At 52.9% G+C, this 21,480-nt stretch overlaps 2 protein-coding genes across 4 annotated transcripts; one reads left to right on the forward strand and one right to left on the reverse strand.

Moving 5' to 3' along the window:
* Nucleotides 1–1,344: 1,344 nt before the first annotated feature.
* LOC122371939 (transcription activator BRG1-like) lies at nt 1,345–16,456 on the reverse strand. Of its 2 annotated transcripts, none has more exons than XM_043348738.1 (23): nt 16,042–16,456; nt 15,378–15,784; nt 14,583–15,147; nt 13,939–14,276; nt 13,372–13,578; nt 12,897–13,058; nt 12,397–12,693; nt 11,903–12,043; nt 11,288–11,499; nt 10,787–10,911; nt 9,975–10,267; nt 9,539–9,781; nt 9,128–9,241; nt 8,603–8,841; nt 8,207–8,356; nt 7,792–7,924; nt 7,340–7,497; nt 7,008–7,128; nt 6,382–6,690; nt 5,806–6,053; nt 5,236–5,365; nt 2,167–2,341; nt 1,345–1,806 (listed from the first exon to the last, which is right to left on the reverse strand). In XM_043348738.1, the coding sequence occupies exons 1-23, from the start codon at nt 16,244–16,246 to the stop codon at nt 1,694–1,696; spliced, it is 5,085 nt and encodes a 1,694-aa protein (XP_043204673.1). In that variant the 5' UTR covers nt 16,247–16,456; the 3' UTR covers nt 1,345–1,693. The 2 variants fall into 2 exon arrangements, with proteins under 2 accessions (XP_043204673.1, XP_043204672.1); XM_043348737.1 differs by having other exon boundaries at nt 11,903–12,049.
* Nucleotides 16,457–17,679: 1,223 nt separating this feature from the next.
* On the forward strand, nt 17,680–21,423 carry LOC122371940 (origin recognition complex subunit 2-like). Of its 2 annotated transcripts, XM_043348739.1 has the most exons (5): nt 17,705–17,912; nt 18,371–19,987; nt 20,351–20,513; nt 20,805–20,910; nt 21,166–21,423. In XM_043348739.1, the coding sequence occupies exons 1-5, from the start codon at nt 17,863–17,865 to the stop codon at nt 21,195–21,197; spliced, it is 1,968 nt and encodes a 655-aa protein (XP_043204674.1). In that variant the 5' UTR covers nt 17,705–17,862; the 3' UTR covers nt 21,198–21,423. The 2 variants fall into 2 exon arrangements, with proteins under 2 accessions (XP_043204675.1, XP_043204674.1); XM_043348740.1 differs by having other exon boundaries at nt 17,680–17,912; nt 20,805–21,423.
* Nucleotides 21,424–21,480: the final 57 nt, after the last annotated feature.

Below are 21,480 nucleotides of genomic sequence, written 5' to 3' on the forward strand. Positions count from 1 at the left end.
TTATCGAATGTGTTTAGCCATATGTAATTGTGTAGTGGTTGTTACCATTTCCCTGTGCGGCTTTAGTGAAACAATGCTATAAATGGAAAATAATATACGGCCTCCAAGTTCCGATTGATAAACTCGAAGAAATTTCACACGTTCAGATATCATACAAGATATGACATTGCAATCCTGTTCCCAAGCTGTCACCCAGTTCACATCTAATCGGAAATTGATCGGGACATTTGGAGCGATTGCCAACACCGCTGCAGTCAGTTGCAAGTGCTACCGGCGCTCCCCACATTTCGTGTGGCGTCAGGAGAGACCCGAGCTGCCCGGGGTGGGACGGTGCAGTCAGCTCCAGCCACGGACTGGCCAAACCGGCAGATCCAGCCGACCCAGAGAGCTGTAACACCGGGTCAACCGGACGGTCCGCGTGCGGCCCCAACCGCACGCGACAGAACGCCGCTCGGTGGGGAGGGGAGGGGCAATGTGGGGAGAGGTGTGGCCCTGCAACGACCTTGGTAATTGATAAGAACTATTTCCCGAGTCCAGAGGTATTGATTTTAGAACAAAGCTGGTAAAAGTGACTGATCTGTCGTAATTATGCATGCACGTGAATGAGATGGCTGCGAACCGTGTGTATAGGTACTTTCTTATACATTACGCAATGCAGCGGTAATCCGTGGTCTGTCATAACGTTTCAGCATGAGTTCTGTAACTGGCATTTTTGAAGGGTGAAGTGAGAGTAAAGATGATCTCGACGCTCGACTGGTGACGTGCGTGTGAGTTGCGAGAAATACAATGCGGTTGGACATTTGGAATAAACGGGTTTAAGGATTTTCAGCCATGTGGGTATCACAGGCGTCGCTACGAAACAACTGATGTTCGAGGTCGGAAATGGGGCCGTAGGGTCAAATACTACGTCCTTAGCCTAGAATCTAGCGTTACCAGTGGTTGAACGTTGAAGTGTGCTTACCATTACCCCTCAGCCGATTTTTAAGCACGTGCGTAAAACTCTTGTCAGATCTGGCTTTGCTAAACTCGCAGAAATCGGCCAAGTTGTTCAAGTTCATGCTCGGTGTGTCACATCAGGGTTAGGCGTTTTCGATTCATTGCCTATGTCACCGACATCCCCAACCAAGATTACTTGTCAGTTGTCACCACTTGTCACCAACCACTCACAATTACGAAAAACTACATCGGTAACGGCCTCCTGTGCGAAATACCTTAGCGCTCAACTGAAGCAGCCACCACCCTCCTCAGTTAACACTCGCGTATCTCGTTATACCACCGTGTATTGCTGCGGCCGGCCGCCGAGGCAGCTGTTAGCGATCACCGCCGATCCATTCACGGACCTCCCCCCCCTCCCCATCCACCCGCGTGCTCCAACCAATCAGCAGAATAAGCTCCCGCCCGCGTATCGCGGCCGCTCCCGCCACCGCCCGCGCGCGGACACGCCGCCGCCAGCGCGCGCACCGCACGCCACCCGAAGCTAAGCTACGGCACAACAAAGCACGGCACGCTACCGCCGAACCCCGGACGTCACACACGTGACGTCACAGATACACACACAGACACACACACGGACACCGTCGCTGCGTCCACCGCGGCGACACTCGGTCGCTGAAAGCTCGGCGGTGGATCAGATCCCCGGTGACCTCAGGCACTGGACAGGCACAGACACAGACTCTGGCAGTGGACAGGCGCGCTAGCCGGCCTCCGCCGCATCGTCATCGTCATCGTCTTCGTCGACCACGCGCTTGCGGCGCTTCTTGGCGGGCCCGCGGCCGCGCCTGGGCCGGACCTCCTCATCGGGTTCGTCTGTGGAGGGCGGAGAAGGGTCAGACGACACTCGGATAGCTTGAGTCGAACTAGCCGGAGAGAGAAGGGTCATTTAGGACGGAAGAAGAAAATGAAGACCGCTGCGGAAGCATCAGGCGATAAGTGTCTCGGAATGACTTGACTGGCAATTCACAAGACCCGACAGAACCAGTCTCGGAAACATTGTATCCTGAAGAATGGTGCTATAACAGAGAAAACGCAGCCCCGCTTAAAAACTCCCCTGCATTCATGTTAGCAGTGACGTGCGATTTTTATTGCTACCAGACACTAAAGCCAACATACAGAGGAGTCGCCCCCAACCGCCTGCCCCTCCACTTCCTTCCCTAGTTACTGACTGACCTGCGTCAGCGCTGGGCGGCTGGGCGAGGTACTGGTCGGCCTGGCGTCTCGCCGAGTGGTACACCCGCTCCAAAACGATACTGTCCTCGTAGATCAGCGACGACTCCTCATTGTACTGCTGTGCGTTCTTACACATGAGCATAATGTCGCCGGCTAGATCATCCAGATCGCCGTACTGACGGCACAGGTCAGGGCAGGTCAGAGGTCAGGTCAGGGAAGGTCAGAGATCAGGTCAGGGGAGGTCAGATAAAATAATAAGTAAAATATTGGGGAACATAACATAGGTCAGGCCAGAGGGCATGCCAGATCGGAATTCAGAGGTCGGGTTATACATACAGGGTGTCCCATAAGTTCGTTCTCACCTAAATTTTACGTTTTTAGGCTCTCTTGCTTAAAGGCACGCTGAAGTTGGTTCGTTACTGAGCTTACGTGGTTGCCATGGCTGGTAGAAATATGCTCCACAATAACTAATTTCTGTAGACAAAATAATTTTTGCTAGAGAGCCCGTTTCCTACACAGACGGCTAACGCCGCAACATAGAGGTCTCCAATACGGGTACGTCTCGGTATTTAGTCAGCACGTGACCATTCGCGACGATTGAGGGTGATTGAGGCCTACCAGTCTGTAGACAATGTCCATCGCTAACTGGACGCACAGTCAGCAAGTGACACCGATGATTTGTCGGGAGTCAATCATTGTAAGTTTATCCTCTTTTTTGTCAGCTCTCAGGAGTGAGCCATGTGGCCAAAACTGTGTGGCGCCAAAGTGGCCATCAAAAAGGTCAAAGGGTTAGAAAGTTGGTAAGCAGACTTTTCAGGATGGATTACCAGCTGTTTAAGAGTGTTCTTTCGGGATACATAACTCAAGGTGACTTAAGCTTTGCTTACCGGAGGGCTCAAAACAGTCAAAAACGTCTTAAAATGGCCAAACATGAGTTTCGTTATGCCTGAGGCTAAAAAAACTAAAGGGCTGAGGACATCAACCAGGTCATCTGGACTAACTAGTCCACGTTCGAGATGAAACACCCGTCCAAACCCGAAAACAACCCCATAAGGGCGAAGGAGGAGGCCTCCGTTTCGTCCCGTTATGTTCCTATGCGAAAGGCCAAGGTCACGGTATTGTGGAGTTATAGGTGTCCAGACGCTGACCAGGTTGCGATTGGTGTCCCAGAAACAGCTTTGGGAAGCATAATGTTTTTCCAAGAACATCTAGGAGGAGTTTCAACCCTCAAGCTGAACTCGAACCGCGAGTATGAACACATTTATAGAGGAGAAAATGGCATCCGAGAGGTCGTAGGCCCATCTTCAGGCAAGACAGTGCATCAGTGCACAGGTCAAGCCAAGCTTAAAAGCGGTGCAAGGAGACTGTGACAGGCGTTTGTGGCAAGACCACATGCCAGGCACCTCATCGGATCAAAATTTCATAAAAATTTGTTGGTTATGCTGAAAATTAGGCTCGTCGAAGCGTAGCGCTGTTCCAGCCTCGAGGAGCTCACGGCGCATGTCAAGTCAGTCTGGGTTAACTTTAAGCCTGCTATGCAGCCAAACATGCCGGTTGGCATGCCGCAGCATGTGTTCATGTGTTTGCCTATTAAATGGGGAGCACATTGAGGGGTCACAAGTATATCAAAACGCAATGTACTCTGTTTCACATGCAAATATAATGTGAGAACGAACTTATGGGACACCCTGTAGACAATAGACAAGGGCAGGCCAGGGATCATAAGTCTCGGATCAGATAAGGTTGGGGGTAGATCAGATTAGGAGAGAGGTCAGTAGTTGAAAAGACGAGACAGTTTAGTCTTTGGGGAGGGTTACGGGTCAAAGGCTGACCAGAAACCGGGCCAGGTCAGGTCACACCACAATAAAGTACCGCAGACAAGTGAGAAAAAGCAAAGGGACTTGCTTTTTCAAAAGAAAAGAAATAAGCAAAAGCTTGCAAAAGAAAAAAGCAAATAAATTACTTTGAAACCGATGGATTTTAGTTTTTACCAATAGAAACAAAGGAGAACGCATTTCATGGATACCTTTAAAAAAGTCCTCTACTTATCCGAATGACCTTAAATTTTGCTCCACGAATGCTTTTCTAGAAAAAAAAAACTGGTTTCGCGAGTAAAAGTCGTTTGAGAGCACGCCAAACGAACACTGATGTTGAAAGCATCCACTATAGAAAGCAGCTTGGTGCGGAAGCAAAGCGCATGGTGTCAAATTTAACTACCTACTGACAAGCAAATGGGCTTCTATATTCCGACATCCACTTCCTTGCATCGACTCATGTGCAAACACTTGTAGTCAAGCCATCTCTCTTTCATCACCTTTCAGTGTCATGTCCGAGTCGTGTTACGACAAAAATACAATACCGATTGTGGAACTACACAACCATCATCAGGCGGGGATGCAAAACCACCGTCAATTAAATCATCCTACCGCAGTGAGACAACAATAATAATACCTCTCACTCTACCAGCACCCGAACTCCCACCGCAACCATCCAACCTCATACTAGAAACCCATCCCGCTTTCATACAGCTCTGGTACTCCGGTAGAGACATCCGAGCGGCCGCCGCGAGCGTGCCTGGCCTCCCAGATAATCCCGGGGCCTGCTCACATTGCATAAACAGCCCTCCACCGGCCGGGCCGGTGTGGCCACCGTGAGCACTGCTTCCTGGCAGAGCCACCCTGGGCCGGGCCGGGCCGGGTCGGGTCTGGTTCGACGGGTCTCCAACGCTGAGCGCCGGCCGCCGAGGCAGCCGGCCATCGAGAGCGACTCTGAACGCGCGCATGTAAATAAGGCTTAATATCCGGCTCAAGAGTTAGCGAAATCGATCGACAGCTAGCGAAACCGATCGCGTATTCCGAATGAAAGGTGAAGGCTTTTGAGAAAAGTGCCCAGGTGACATTTAAAATGCCGACGGATCCTAGATCTAGTTTGACAGGGTGTGTGATCCTTGGCTGAGCACTGACAGCCTACTAAAGAAGTTTCCACCACCAGGGCTTAACATATTGATATTCCACGTAACGAAAAGCACAGAATGACTAGGAAAAGCAGCGGCTGACAAGAGAAACATACCTTGCTCTCGTCAATTTTGTGCACGATTCTCCGCACGTCCATTGGTTTGCGGATGACCTCGTAGTAATCGGGTAGCTCCTTTCGAGAAGGCAGCTTGTAGAAAGGGTCGATCAACGCCCGGCCGTCATTCCTTGGGGAGAGAGAGAGCGGGTCGGGTCACAAATCTGATGTTAGATGTCAGGTCAGCTCAAACTAACGCGGTCAAAGATAAGTGGTTACTAAGTGATGCAACGGTGAGGAATGCGTATCTAGTCAATGTTAATTACAGCGCCCATTGTAAATGGTAACAGGTTTGCACGGACTGGACAGCAGCTGACTGGGATCTACTTTCATCAGACGCTAGCACTTCCTTTAGTGGTCTGTGAAAGTATTAGCGGTCAGATAAGATAGCAATCGACCAGAGCCTGGGTGTAGGCTGCTACCGAAATAAGTTTCCAACAAATTGCAGAGCTGTTGAAAGTTGACGGCAAAAATTACGCCGTTAATACTCGAAAAAACTATATCGTCGGCTGTTACCTATCTTACGACCTAATCAACGCATCATTGATCCCCCGAGACGATCAAACTCACGGGTCGGAGCAGTCGATTAGCGCCTGGATCAGCTTCCTCATCGCTTTGCGCATGCGCGGACTGACGACATGCACACCGCTGGGCCGTCCGCGCTTCTTCTTGGGCTTCTCCTCGTCGTCCTCTCTGGTCCTCTTCCGGCCGGGTCCCGAGGAGCGCGCGGCGCCGCCGCTGCGCCGACCCTTCCTCTTTCCCGTGTCCTCTTCCTCCTCCTCGTCCTCGAGTATCTCGTTACCGTCCTCATCCACCGCCTGGAGGCCAGAGACGACACGGAAGGTTATTAGGGTCCCAACTACCGACTGATGAAGGTCATGGTGATCCGCCGTACGCAACTGCACTGACCTACAGTACACGTGCATGCGTGTATAACTGAGTTACATGCTGTCTAAGCGAAGCCTATTTGCTTTCCTTTGTAGTTCTAGCTGTAGATGAAAATGCTTAAGACTTGTGTATGGTAATAATCAATTACATTGTTGCCCTAAGGCACAGCACCATTTAGTCTCAACCACTCTCTCGCCACATGTTCCAAAGCCCACAATCCACCAGCTCTCCGTCCTGCTCTGCGAGGGCAGCACTCACCCCGATGGCTCTCAGCCAGTTGCGGTCGTTGAGCTGGTCCGAGTAATCCACCGTCTTCCTGGCCCGACTCCCCCTGCCAAACAAATCCTCCTTGTCCTCCTCGGCGGTCAGCTCGTCCAACTCCGCCTCGTCCCTCACAAGCCAGTCCGGTAGTTCGCTCTCCTCAATCAGCCGCGGTTTGCGCGCCGTGCCCAGTTTGGCCTCCTCCCGGCGGCGCTCGAGGTCGAGCTGCTGGTAAATCTGCAGCTCCTCCTCGTTCCGAGCGATCATCTGGTTCACCGTCTCCTCGTCTGGGACTTCGTTCTCCTCCTGGGAGGGAGAGAAGAGAGAAGAGGTGAAGGTTATGGTTACGATTTTTGACCTCTGAACTCTGGTATAGCGTTGGTGAGCGCATGAGGAAGGTTACAGACCATTCTCCTACAAGACACGTACAGCAGAGTGCGAGGAGACCGTTGTCTCAAAACAAAACGCAACAGACATCCAGCCTACAGTCTGCCACATCCTGTGGCCAGCCAGGCTGTATTGTCCTATCTGCGCGTCTCAGCCACCAGAGCTGTCAGCTGGCTGGGCAGCAGGCTCTCCTACATTCTCGACAGTCATCGGTGCCGGACAGCGGGTCCACCTACCTCCTCGTCCACCTCCTCGTCCTGGAGGATGCTCTGCAGCATCTGACGCCGCTCGGTACCCGTCGACTTCTGATCGAACTTGCCCGCCTGGATCACCTTCTCGTCCATGTTCAGCTTGTACCTGACGACGGCGGCAGCAACAAGAGGGCGTTAGATTAACTAATCCAGATGACTCTAACCTCACCGCCAATAGTGAACAACAGCGATTGGAACGAAATATTGCATCCACTAAAGGCTCAAGAGTCGGATGCTGCACTTATCCAATGCCATTAGGTCAATCAAACTAATAATCACAAGAACAAATATCCGGGGCGGCCGCCACGATCACTCACTTGGCGGCGGCCAGGATGCGCTCTTCCACCGAGTTGACGGCCATGAGTCGGATGACGCGCACCTCGTTCTTCTGACCGATGCGGTGAGCGCGGTCCTGCGCCTGCAGATCCTGGTGCGGGTTCCAGTCCGAGTCGAAAATCACCACCGTGTCAGCCGTCTGGAGAACAGGGAAGCTGAGTGTGTCACGGCAAACTGCGAGTCTTACAGAGCAGGGAAGACGCAAACATCTAAAACAAAAAAGGACTCTATATACGCACATGATGTTCCAATCGCAGTGAACACTAGCTATATATCATCTTTTATTACGGTGTTTCAGTAATATGTAGGGTTTATTCTGTTCGCAAAAGTATAGCTTTGGTAAAAAGAATACTCCACATTTAAAGCACCGATCAACCGGTCGACTGGCCTTTCACGTCTCGACTCCCCAAAGATCACCGATTCCCACACAAACCTGCAGGTTGAGTCCCAGTCCTCCGGCTCTCGTGGACAGCATGAAGAGGAAGTACTCCGAGTCGGGCTGGTTGAAGGCCCGCAGCAGTTCGCCGCGCTCCTCCGCCTTGGTGGTTCCGTCCAGTCGCAGGTACCTGAAGGAGTGACGTCAAAGGTACCATGAACAACAACAGCACAGCATCGCAGCTGCCAGCCGTAGTCTGAACTTGATACAATATTCGGGTCTGTCAGCACTTACGAAGGACAGACGGAATCCAGACTGTCGTATACTAGCCAGACCATCTTAAACAAAGCAGCCAAACATAAATTACTATACTGTCGTAACATACGTTACATTACGTGGATTCAGAGAAGCATTCCAGTTGCACCAATACTCCTCAGTTCAGGGGTTCAACAAAGACAGCCTGAACACTGACTTGTATCCCTTGTAGTTGAGGTAGTCCTCCATGATGGCCATCAGCTGCGTCATCTGACAGAAGAGCAGCACCCGGTGGCCGCAGTGCTTCAGCTTGGGCAGGATCCGGTCCAGCAGCTCGAACTTGCCCGACGCACGGTACAGGTCAGGGCTGTAGGGAAGACAGCGGTTACAAACCGAGCCGATCGCTGTAGGGTAGACAACTGTGAGGTTGATATTACACCTAGTCGGGGAGACAAAGTTAGCAACAAAACAGCGGGGAAAACAATAAAAGCGTGTTCGCAGGATCACAGCGAAGTTACCCTCGTACATGCCACGACCCAACATCGGCTGTACCACCCGCAGCTCTACCCTGAACGTCTCCCTCTTTGTGCCACCCTTCGCCACGATTACTCACCCGGTGACCACGTTACCGGTGAAGCCGTGGTACTTGCAGTGCGCCTCCTCAATGTGCTGGAACATGAACGGATGGTTGCACAGCTTCCTCAGCTGCATGATTGTGTTCATGAGCGCCTTGGATCCGCCGCGGCCGCCTCCGCTGGCCTTCCCCTCGGTCAACATGATGCCCTTGTTCTGCATATGTCGGTAGAGCAGGCGCTGCATCGCAGACATCTCGCACTTGATGATGTACTCCACCTGAAACGTAGGCGAGGGACGTAACCATAGGCGTTACTGCGAAGACCGGCCACAAAGAAGCCCAAAAGCCGTTCAAATAAAGACACTGTACCCGCTTTTATTCATGTTTCGTAGGTGCGTAGCTGAATGCAGCTAGGTCTGCGGTGTTTGACCGTTTATATAGCGATTGGAACATGACATTGCTATGTTATGCAGTAACAAAACTTATAAACTTCACTCATCCTCCACTAACTATAAATTATATCTTAGCTAAGTTACCATATCTAACAGACAGCACCAGCCGTACCTTGTCGGGGAGCTGTGATTCGACCTCCTTCTTGAGCCGGCGGAGCAGGAACGGCCGGAGCACCTTGTGCAGACGGCGGATGATGAGAATCGTCTCCTCTTCGTTCAGCTCCACCTGCGGCCGAAAATACGGAATTAATGGCCAAGTAAAGTCACCCTAGACAGAGGGACAGGGTGGTTCCACCAACACTCTGGGCCTAAGCCAAAACAAACACCCAGCAGGTGCCGGCAAACATGGTCGCGTCAAAATGCCAAAAACTGGTGCCATCTCGAAACACGTTTGCCTCATCTTACAACCGAAATTCACACGAATCTCGTCTTTTGACTACACACCTAACATCAGCATGACGGGTGCTCGATTAGCGACCTGAGAAACAGGCGACAAACAAGCGGGCGGCAGACCAAGACCCACCTTCTCTCCGGTCGTGGCAAACGGCGCGTTGAACCACTGCTCAAACGTAGACACCGCCTTGAAGATGGACGGCAGCAGGAAGTTCAGCAGCGACCACAGCTCAGGCAGCTTGTTCTGCAGCGGCGTGCCCGTCAGTAGCAGCCGATGCGGCGCGTTGTACGACGTGTTCAGCACGAACGTCAGCTTGCAGTGGTGGTTCTTCATGCGGTGACCCTCGTCGATGATCATGTACTTCCATCGGCTCTGAGGGTGCGCGTCACAAAGTTCCGTTAGCACCGCTGATTGGGACGCATGCTAATACCTTATCGCAAAAATACTTTCAGCAAATTTCATCAAAGCTAACGTCAAACCACTGACACACCTACAAACCCAGAGAGTAAATCCGAACCGCTAACCACCCAAACATCAAAATATCAGCAGCGATCCAACCACTAACCTTGGAGAGCGCCGCCTTGTCTCTGATGATGTACTCGTAGGTAGTGAGCAGCACGTTAAACTTGGACGCGCGCATCTGGTTCTGAATGTGCCGCCGAGCGGCCGGTGAGCCCTTGTAGGCCACCACGCGCACCGAGGGCGCCCACTTCTCGAACTCGAGCACCCAGTTGGAGAGGGTGGACAGCGGTAGAATGATGAGGTACGGCCCATTCACCTTCTTCTTCTCCATTAGGTAGGTGACGAGCGCGATCGTTTGGATCGTCTTGCCTAAACCCATCTCGTCAGCCAGAATGCCTGTTGACGGCGGGGGTTGGTTGTGTTGTATGTGGTGGGAAAGGGTGGCTGCTTTGAGCTGTGCATTGTGCAAATGGTGGGCCGTGGATGAATTGTGCCGCTAATGGGAGCCAAATATTGCTGAAGGCAGGACAGGTGCAGAAACAAGCCCCAGAGAGGCAAATCGTAATGATTTCACGACGTCAAAAACGGATGTGAGAGGTGAAGATACATAAAATCACATCTAGCAATCGTGAAAGACATTGGAGTACAAGGCTGGGGACAAACATGATTTTCATGAAAAGCAGCCCACGTGAAAGTGATGTATATACAAACAATCATCCAACAAGCCAGCAAAAATAAAACTAACACCAAAGTCAGTACAAAGCTGGATTTTCTGCACTTAAAAACGAAATTAGGTGGGTGCGTTGCAAACAACACTGACACAACAATAGCGACACCACACAGTTGCTTTTAATCACAGCAAAGGTAACCCAACAGGCCATTGAAGCCAGTCGGTCACCTCTGCCGCGAGCATACCATTCAGGTTATTGTTGTAGAGTGAGACCAGCCACTCTAGACCCTTGATCTGGTACTCCTTGAGTTTTCCATTGACCATGATGGAAGCCTGTTCGGTGACCGTTTCATGAATGGCGTGCGCGATACTGGTGAAAGACAGAGCACCCGTGTGAGCGACAGAGAGTCGGAGAGAGAGGGACGGAGGGAGCGCGCCGGCGGCCGCCACATGCACCCGCAACGTACTACAGAGCCGGAGAGACAGACTGAAAAACTGACAGATGAAATGAGACAGAGTAGCTCAGCGAACGGAACACATGCTACTCTCTGAGAGAATGGCAAACTCACTACGGGTCCAGAGAGATCGAGTCCAGCAATCGATAACCAAAGAGAGAACCACTGGGAGGTGACAATGCATCGCTCTCGTTCGGGGTCTATCTCGCCGCACTACGGTCGTTTCGGACATTACCGGGACCGGGGAGGGGTACAGGGGCGGGGCGGGACAGGGGGTGGGTCTGGCCGTACCTGTAGTAGTTGGCCTCCCCCTCAGCCTTTTTATACTCGTCGTCGACGGCGTGGGTCTTGACGGTGGTCTCGCTCGTCCCCTCTCCTCCGTCCTTCTCCCCCTCTTCTCCAGCCTTTTCTTCCTCCGTGGCTCCTTCCTCTCCGGCTTCCTCATCATCGTCCAGGTTCTGGTCGGGCACCACGTCCCAGCCCGGGTGGGCCGCCAGCCAGGCCTGAGAGCATACAGGAAAACGTTATAAAGGAGCCCAGCATGACCAAGCCCGGGTGGGCCGCCAGCCACGCCTGGCAGCAATTACACACGTCAGTCAAACGACACAACACGGCTCACCACGTCCCAGCCGGGGTAGGCCGCCAGCCAGGCCTGAAGGCACGGCAAACATTACAACAGGGCCCATCATGATCTAACCCGTCCCAGCCCGGGCGGGTCGCCAGCCAGATCTGAAGACATGCTAAACGTTTAACACAATCCAGCCCGTGCCACGCGTCAGCTAGGCTGAGCCACTATTCACATCCTGATGGGGAGACAAGGGTCGAAAAGCGGCACTCAGAATATTGCACAGCAGCTGGTGCGCTTGAAATCAACGACACAGCCTAGTTGCACCCCCATTAGCTCACCTGTAGCTCGTGAGCCAGCGGCGCCTGCTCTCCGGCCAGCGTCAGGCCGCTCTCCGTGTTGGTGACGATGACCCTCTGTTGGCTGGGGTCCCCCTCGGTACGGGCCCGGGCGTGCTCTAGTTTCTTACGGCGCAGCTCCGCCTGGAACAGGAAGTTCACATGGGGGTGGGCTCGGTCAGAGAAGATGCACGATGAAGCATAGCACACGGCGGGCTTAAGCAAAAGTTTAACGCCAAGGTTGATTCCCGATTTAGATTTATAAATTACTCCACCAAAACTATTAGTCTATTACAAAAATATTTACTTATCTAGCCGATAGGTTGTTCTCCTCCAGCTATGCAGTCATTTTTCTTCTCCGTCTATTCCATATTCTCGCGAGAATCTTTAAACACGAAAAAAATAACTTCCCTACCTGAATATTGAGCGCCAAATCACAACCAAATTCAGCAGTCACCACGGGAAACAGCTGAATCATTCAGCAGCTATCGGCTTACCTTGTGCTGTTTGACCATCTCTGTGAGGTTGGCGATGTACTCGTCTGTCTGCTGCAGCAGCAGCGCCAGCCGTTTGTCCTTCTTCTGGTCGATCAGCTTGCGGTAGCCCTCCTCGTCCTCAGCCATCAGGCGGCGCATGCGCTCCTTCTCGATGCGCTCCTGCTCCTTCTGTTTCTCGCGCTCCGTGTTGGCGTGGTGTACCTGCACGGCGCGGTTCAGCTTCTGTAGTCGCAGCTGGCCGGCCTTGTGGAACTCGCGCAGCTCCTTGCCGTGCTGCAGCACCGCAGCCAGGTACTCCTGTGCAGGGGAGAGTGGTTGCAAGGTCAGAAATACTTACTAAAACCATGGTAATGAAGCCAGAAAATGAGCACGTTGCTTAAATAATGACTAACTTCTGTTGCCTGTATGACAGAGACCACCCAGTATCCTACCAATCATAATTTGGTAACGTGAAACGTCAACCTCTACAACGCTCGGACGCCGACGAGTCTGTTACTCACCATGTGTTTCTGCCGCTTTTTCTTCTCGGCCTCATATCGCTGTTGCTTCTCCAGTTTCTCCGTGATGCGGGCCTCACGCAGGCCCTGGCGCTTCTTACGTTTGTAGGCAGTCAGATTTGTGGCAGTTTCCAGAGTGGCGTCGCGTCGGGTCATCTCCAGTACCTGAGCGGAGGTCAGAGTGGTAGAGGTCATTGGAAGCCACGAAATTTCTTCAAGCTGGCGAAAGCAGCCATCTCAGATGTAATAGAAGGCCGAAATACGATAAACTCGCATATGTGTAAAGAGTTTCGGAGGCCGGTTAGCATGTTTTGTCGAACCGTGAAACTACAATCCAAATCTAGCTAATGCATAACATCGTGAGGGATGATCATCCACTGACGATAGTCAACCGACAACGTACACAGCTGCTCCTTGGCGAGTTAGCAAACCCAACAATACAGTTAACCCTTTTCCTGTCTCCTGCCGCGACCCGTACCTCCTGTCGGAGCTGTCTCTGGAAGTTTAGCAGCCGCAGCGCACGCAGCTCGATCTGAGAGCGCATGCGCACATCATCCGGCAGTTGTTCGCCGGGCAGCAGGCTCAGCTGGTTAATACGTAGGGAGATGCGCTCGGCCAGGCGAGTCTCCCGCTCGTCTAGTAGAAGTAGAGGGTCCAGGCCGCTAGGACGACGCACGGGGGTCACCTGAAGGGGCGGCACGGGGTCAAGACTGGGAGACGCCGAAGACGCAGAAATGCCGCAGCTGAAGAAAGCGAACGCTCAGGAGCGTGTAGGAAAGCGGTAACCAAATTGTTAATAACAGAAGAAGGGGAGGAAATGGCGACGGCTTGTAAAAATCGTGAGAAAGCGAGACCGTGTCACAACTGAATTGCCGACTGCTAGCGGCTTTGGATGACATCGTTCCTGTACTCTATTTTTGATACATTTTAGTAGATCTATTTTCAACATAATACACAAATGTCTTCAGAGAGGACAAGTACACGGACGCGGTGTCTAGTCGTTTCAATCACTGTAAACTCGACACTGAAGAAGTCCCGTGCTCACCCGGTTCTGTTTGAGCGGCTGCATGGCTCCGTGCGGCTGGGGCTGGGCCGGCGGCGGTACCTGGGCCGGCCCTGCTGCAGGGACAGCGGCAGCCGCGGGCCCGGCCGGCCCGGCGGGCGGTCCCTGAGCGCGCGGCACGGCACCGGGAGACGGAGCGGCGGGCGGCGCCGGCGGAGGTCCGCCAGCCGCGGCCGGCGGGGCGGTCAGCGGAGGGCCGGACGGCCGCGACACAGCCGCCCCCGCCGCCGGTCGGCCGCCACCGTACACACCCAGCTGGGGAGGAGTCTGTGGAGGAGCCGCCGGCCGCTGTGGAGACGGCTGCTCGGCCTGACGCTTTCCTGGATGGCAGACATGGTCTGGAGTGAGATCAATGTGCGTGGAACAATCCAAAAATCATTGTGAAAAAAAAATAAAAAAATGTCACAGAATAGTAGCAAAACCAAGACGGAGTTGGGTCTGCGTAATACGCAATGCTTATGACAGGACCATGCTAGAATACACTGCATTACACATGATATCAGCAGAAAGCAGAAGATGTATTATTGATAAAAATAATTCAGACAGTGCAACTTACAAAAATACCAAACACGCTGCACATCCCTAGTCCCTCATCACCACCCCTCCCACTCCGGTCGCCACCTCACCTGCGATGGCCAGGTTCAGGTAGTTGCTCGGTATCGGCTGGTTACAGAGCAGCAGTCGGTACGCCATGATCTGTGCCTTCAGCTGCTGCAGCTGCGGCTGCTGGAACACGCTGGCTGAGGCGCGGTCCGGCCCCGGGGACGGCCGGCCGTCTCCCGTCGCGGCGGCGGCCGGCGGCGGCGCCCGGTACCCGTTGGGCGACTGCTGGGCGGCCTGAGGCGGCTGCTGCTGGGGCTGCTGACCCATCTGAGGCGCGGGCTGATGCTGCTGGTGCTGAGACATTGCCTGCTGAGCCATTGGCTGCTGTTGTGACATGGATTGTTGTGAGATGGGTTGTTGTTGTGACATGATGGGTTGTTGTGACATTGATACAGCCTGCTGGGGCATGCTGTGTTGGACCATGGTCTGGTGTTGTGACGTCGGCAGTTGAGACATCGGCTGCTGTTGTGACATTGACGGCATCTGCTGCTGTGGCAGGGACTGCTGCTGATGCTGCTGGTGATGCTGCATGTGTTGTGACATCTGCTGTGGGCTCATGTGCTGCTGCTGCTGCTGTTGCTGATGTTGCTGTCAACAAAACAAAAAATGAGAGTCAGCTCCGCGCAGCACAAATGCATGATCAATATACCTACACATGATCACTTGCAGCTTTTCAGTGACCCTGCGACAGCCCCAGCCTCCCTCATCAGCCTCGGCAGTTTTTTTCATTTCTCAGTGGTCCCACTAACAGTCTCTGCTACCTCCCAGCAAACCCCTCGTCAGTCTGTCGCCGCCTCAAGGACCCAGAGCGTGCCTACCTGGCTCTGCAGCTGCTTTGCACGCATGGCCAGCAGCTGTGCGTAGTGCGGGTCCTCCTGCAGTCCCCGCTCCTCCATGTTAGTAATAGCCGCGTGCAGGGCGCCCAGGCTGTACTCCCCGGGCGCGGCCTGCTCCTGGTCGGTCTGACTGGCCGGTGGACCGGCCGGTGGAGCTGCCGGCCGGCCCGGCGCGAAGTGCTGTCCGCCCGAGTAGTGGTGGGTGGGGCCGGCCGGCGCCGGCAGGTGCGGCAGGCTGGTGGCCGGGGCTGCCGGCGGGGTCATCCCGGCCGACTGGTGGTGCGCGCCCGGTCCAGACGGGTGCAGGGAGTGAGCCGGGTCACCGCCCGGGGACAAGTGCTGGGACAGGCCGGCCGGCGACGGGTGCTGCAGGCTGCCGTAACCGCCGTCTGGAAACGGATACATACATGTACAAAATATTCCAACACGAGCGACATGCAAAGAGCTTTCAATGTTTAAAGACCAGCAAGCGCGCATTTTATTTAAAGACTATCGCTTTAATTAGCAAACCAGCCATAACAAAAATCTGAAGGAATTATCTACAAAAGAAATACAAACGAGATCGAATAAGAATGCTTTAGGACGACAGTGAATATTATCATGTATTTTTACGTAAGAATTGGCCCGGCAATCCGACCATGCTTACCAGAGCCTTGCTGAAATCCTCCGGTTTGCTGCTGCTGCTGCTGCTGGGCCATCTGCCAGTGGTGCTGCTGGCTGGCCATGCTCGGGTACTGCTGGGCCAGCGGCGGCCCGGGCCCGGCCTGGTGCTGTATGCCCCGGGGCAGACCGACGCCGTGCGGGGTGGGCACGACCCCGGACGGCGAGACTGAGGATCGCTGGTCGGACATCACCGACGGTCACTCTGCCAGAGTCACGGGAAGAAGCGGGAGTCAATAAACCAGCCAGTCACAGGAGAGGCGGGAATTACCTACTAAATCTTCCAGTCATGGGAGAGGAGGGAGAAGTAATAAATCTGGGGCATCCTTTTGATGTACCTATTCCCTGAAAATTTCAGTTTTCAGTTTTCTCAGGTCAGGTCACCAGGTCACAAAAATCGGTGCAAGGTCAGGGTACAATTGGACAGTTGGAGGACTGAATCAGTATTCTGTAATCAGCCTGGCGACTCATGCATCATTCAAATGTCAAATTCATTATTTAAATAAATCAAATTGTTTGTTGGCTACTTGTTGTGAGGGCTGTTCTGTTCGGCTGCGCAGCCAAAATGAAATATGCTGCAGCACGCATGTGCAGTGAGGGCTATGTCGCCCGTTAGTCCCGCCCACATCATTGCGTCATCGTCTGTGTGACGTCACCTACTGAAGGCAAAGCATACCTACTTCTTGTTCCTGCAGGCTGAAATTTGGTGCTGCAGGAGATGAAAGTCGCGCGGATGAAAGTTTATCACCAAATATTTCTTATTGTAAGTGGTTTCTATGCTTTTTTGGGCATCATTATAACTCTTTTCAGTGGCACATTGCTATTTACCACATTTGAACCCAATTTAACTGTAATTTGAGCCACAATCACCAGTCCAGTCCACCCGTGTAACGGTTCACTACAGGTGGAATAGGCAGCAGCAACGCTTGCGGCTTGGCCGTAGTGTGCCAGCTGAGAGTGGGCGGAGCCAGGTGGCTGACATTACTCAAGTATGATGCACGCGGCACAGATCTATGCTCAGCTTCAAGGACCCGAACAGCCCTGTGTAGTTGGAAGGGCTCAGGCTGTGTTTCACATGTATTTGGTGTGAAATTAATTGACAATAATAACTATTATTACTGGAGGTGAGCCATTTTCAAATAAACAATATTTGAAATTGGGTTGGAGGCCAAAGGGGCGGGAGCAAACAAGCGGGGCGGGGGGCAGGACCTTCAGAAGTTATTTCCTTTAAGATCAAGATTCAAGAACGGACATGAAAAGGTGTAATCAGCAGTTTTTCACCATAACAACTATTAAACAACTATTACAGCATCAACTAAATCCTTTTTATGAACAATCAAACACTCCATTCCGACCATTCCCAAATAATGTTTACGGCACGCGACAACTTACTACGCAATCCGTGAATTTTTCAGCGTGAAGTTCTTGTTCTTTTCTTGGATGTTTCATGCACATAGCGCGCTAGCATGAAATTAATGACATTTGATTTGCTGTAGGCCTCTGTCAGCAGCACCCAGTGTTTAATCTATTATTTTCGAACAAAAATTGAAAGTTATATGTCTCTTAGCCATGTATGACGCACATGCTTCAAAATATGAATGGATGCAGCTACTAAATTGTAAGCGATATTTTACAAAAAGTTTACGCGCGAAAGATCTTCATTCTTATCGCAGGGAGAAGGGACGTTTGACACGTGGATTTATATAGCTTCGTCTGACAGATCAAGATTTGTGGAGTTATCTTGAACTTTTTCACCGTAATTACCGTAATTACGTAATTTGAGGAAATACCAAGATATACAATCGTGATGAATTCAGCGGGAAGGCGAACGAGAAAAGATTCAGGCTCAGGAGACAAGTAAGATATTAATATAATTTTGTTTATATCAATATAGGTAATAGGTATATTTTCCTAATACTCTTTAAGCTGATGGCTTGATGATAAGTGATATTTTACTTGTTAAAGGACAAGCATCGTATCAACAGTACCTAGTCTTACCTAGCAAATTGACTGGAAGGCTACCTACATTTTCAGGCTTGCAGGATCTTGATCTATAACAATTTTAAAACATTGTTGAATGTGGATCATAGCTTAGCTAGACATTTAAAAAAACCAAGAAAATTTTGTAAAAGTTGCATGTGCCAGAGGATTGAATAAATATGTGTTGAAATCTACTCGGCTTCAGAGTTTAGAGGGCCTGCATTCATTGATTGAAATAAGCTCAAAATTTTATAGGTAGGTTTCAACTTTCCAGCATGTAAGAAAGCATCAGCTAACATTTTTTTGTGGTGTGACAAATGCACTTATTCCACCAGTTCCTCTAGAACGATGAGGACTCGCCAGGATTCCACCATTAAAGACATCAATGGAGTACTTTCTGTCCGCTTTTTGGATGATGCTGATGCTTTGGAGAAGATATGCTGCATCTCCAAAACTGCACCAAAAATGTCTCGTGTGGGCGAACTGCTGCGGAATTCACAGCACCTTATAAGCCACCGTGCTGAAACACCAATGTCAGTGGCAGACCCTGACTCCGAGTCTGAGCCAGAAAGTCCTCCTGCACAGCCAAACGCAGCGCTCACGGAGCTGAATTCGGCGCAGCTGGAGGTCGAGGACACTGTCCGCGGAACGGCCGTGTTCGGATTCCAGAGGTGCCACCGACGCTCTCACTTGCGCCGCGTGGCAGAAGAGTTTGCACAAAAGTCGCCGGTGAAGACGTCTGCGGTAGACATCAAGTTGCCGGGCACCCCCAGACGCGGCTGCTCCGGTCTGCCGGCTTCCATCGGCAGCGGCCGACGGGGAGGCCGGCGGCCCGTCTCCAGGACCGTTGACGATCGAAATCGATCCCGATCTCGATCCCGATCTCCGCCACCAGCTCGTTCACGATCCAGATCTAAGTCGCGGTCCCGTTCACGCTCTCCGCCTCCGCCGCAGCGAAACGGCAGGACACCCTCCACGCCCAAATCGGCGGCGGGGAGGACGCCTCAGACGCCGCGAGGCCGGGCGTCAGCCGCCCTGCCGACCAAGACGCCGCAGACAGTACGGCGAAAGGTGAAGCTGCGCCTCTCCAAGCTGAAGCAGGAGGACATCGCCGTATCGGATGATGACGACGACAGTGACGTCTCGCCACTCGAGGATTCCTCGGAGGACGAATACAAGGCGCCGCTGGAGGAAGAGGAGGACGATGATGAAGAGTCCGAGGAAGAAGATGAAGAAGGAGAAGAGGAAGAACAGACGAGCACAGTGCCGCCGGCAGCGGTCCGAGGCCGTGGGGGCGCTCCCCGCCGCCGGCCGGAGCTGGAACCGGCCGCAGTCAGCGCCGAGGATTACTTCTCTCTGCACAGCGCCGGCGGGCCGACGTCCAACCACACACTGAGCCGGCTGTCGGAGCCGCGACTAAGCGGCGCCGCTCTGCGCGCGTTATTGGACGCCCGGCCGACCGACCACGCCGCCGAGCGGGCCGCTCTGCTCACCGACCTCGAGATCATGTTCCCCCACTGGTTGGCCGCGGTCAGTCACGGCTTCAACATCCTTCTGCACGGTCTCGGCAGCAAGCGCGACGTACTGGAGCGGCTGCGGCGACAGCACCTGCGCGAGCGGCTGCACATGGTGGTGAGCGGCTACCACCCGAGTGTGACGCCGCGCCAGCTGCTGCTCACCCTGCTGGAGGAGGCGCTGGACGTGCCGGCGCCGCCCTCCAAGCTGGAGGCCCAGCTGGAGGCAGTGGAGCGGCGACTGGCGGCGCCCGGTGCGCCTGCCCTGTTTCTGCTGGTGCACAGTATCGACGGCCCGATGATGCGCGCGGAGAAGATGCAGTACGTGCTGGCTCGACTGGCGCAGCTGCCGAGGGTCCACCTGCTGGCCTCCGCGGATCACATCAACTCGCCGCTGGTCTGGGACCAGCACAAGCTGGCCCAGTTCAACTTCCTCTGGTGAGTGCTGGATGGTGACATTTTTTTTCGACAAATATTTCGCTGAGGAAAATCATAAATAAATTGTTAGACTTCGGCAACTTTTCCTGATTTCCCGGGTGGGACACCATTATATGTAGTAGTACCTAGCATCGTGATCGTCGTGTGCTGTGTAATGTGTATCCTGTCATTATGCATTGTCCATTTTCTCATCGATGAGCTATTATCAGCCAAGTAGGTAACTTATCACTGTTACGTATCGATCGTGCCACTGAGATGCTTTCGATCGTCATATCCCGTCGCTAACTGGTCATTCCTAAAAAAATTATTTTGGCAGCCGAACGGCGAACTTCCACATTGTGACTTATGCCCCATTCTGCCCAGGTTTGACGCCACCACGCTGCTTCCCTACACGGAGGAGACTTCATACGAGAACTCGCTGCTGGTGCGGCAGACGGCCGACCTGGCGCTCTCCTCCCTGCGACACGTCTTCAAGTCGCTCACACCCAACGCGCGAGGCATCTTCATACTGCTCGCCAAAAACCAGGTCAGAACATGGCAAACCTTTCTTGTCTCGGCTGGAAGCATTGAGAAATAGTCGAATTTTACTTCGCACGAAGCTAGCACGAATCTGGGCCAGTGGCGTGCATTTTGTGTCTCGTTTAACCGCATCTTATTCACGCTCAATCCATTTCACTTCAATCTACCGTCTACTGTCTATTGATCTTCAAGCACTGTCTACCATTCAGTCCTGTTCGCCGTCCCCCCCCCCCCCACTTCTTCCCTATCTATTGCATCCCCAGCTCATATTCACCCCCCCCCCCCGTCTGATCAACAGGTGGAGCGGGCCAGCGACAAGACGTTTGACGGCATGCCACTCTCGGAGCTGTACCAGCGGTGTCGGGACGCGTTCCTCGTCAGCTCTCAGGTGGCGCTGCGCGCGCAGCTGACAGAGTTCCGCGATCACAAACTGATCCGCACTCGTCAGTCCCATGACGGCGTGGAGCAGCTGACGGTGCCTCTGGAGGCGGCACTCATATCAGAGTTCCTGGCGAGCTGTGAGGACAGCTAGCTAGGAGAGGGGAGACCGGGGAAGTTGTTTGGCCGAGGAGTTCAGAGCTCAGTAGCCCTGGAAGTCATAGGAGCTCGTTATACGGGTCCGACGCTCAGGATAACTGGCTGATGTGGGCCTGTTGCGTAGGACAGCTGTGATGTACTTTTGTGGATCTGAGGATGAAGTCACACTGCATAGCTGAGAGCCTTCCTTGCTAGCGAGTTCAAATTCAGTTGCCAAACTCAGTGTTGGGCGTGTGGACAAGTTGATGCGCGGTCGCCTGCCGGGCGTTGTTCCTTGTCGAGTGCTCAGTCAGTGTCCGACTTGTTAGTCGAGAACTTTTCCAAGTATGTGATGTTTTTCTGCCATGTTCTTGGTAAATACATATGCTGTGATTTTTGTAGCTGATCTTTTAACGCGTTTGTTTTTCTCAGACAATTCCTACCCTCCATATTTACAA

The sequence above is a fragment of the Amphibalanus amphitrite genome, unplaced genomic scaffold (genome assembly GCF_019059575.1).
Source record: "Amphibalanus amphitrite isolate SeventyFive unplaced genomic scaffold, NRLGWU_Aamphi_draft 001295F_arrow, whole genome shotgun sequence".
Lineage (NCBI taxonomy): Eukaryota > Metazoa > Arthropoda > Thecostraca > Balanomorpha > Balanidae > Amphibalanus > Amphibalanus amphitrite.

Excerpts from the sequence above, each read along its gene's own strand:
- LOC122371939 (XM_043348737.1), bottom strand. The coding sequence starts at position 16,246 with ATGTCCGACCAGCGATCCTCAGTCTCGCCGTCCGGGGTCGTGCCCACC. Across the intron at positions 8,357-8,602 it reads ACCGGTAACGTGGTCACCGG|CCCTGACCTGTACCGTGCGT; the intron begins GTGAGTAATCGT and ends TCTTCCCTACAG. Across the intron at positions 7,498-7,791 it reads GACTGGGACTCAACCTGCAG|ACGGCTGACACGGTGGTGAT; the intron begins GTTTGTGTGGGA and ends CCTGTTCTCCAG.
- LOC122371940 (XM_043348740.1), top strand. The coding sequence starts at position 17,863 with ATGAATTCAGCGGGAAGGCGAACGAGAAAAGATTCAGGCTCAGGAGAC. Across the intron at positions 17,913-18,370 it reads GATTCAGGCTCAGGAGACAA|TTCCTCTAGAACGATGAGGA; the intron begins GTAAGATATTAA and ends TTATTCCACCAG. Across the intron at positions 20,514-20,804 it reads TACTGCTCGCCAAAAACCAG|GTGGAGCGGGCCAGCGACAA; the intron begins GTCAGAACATGG and ends TCTGATCAACAG.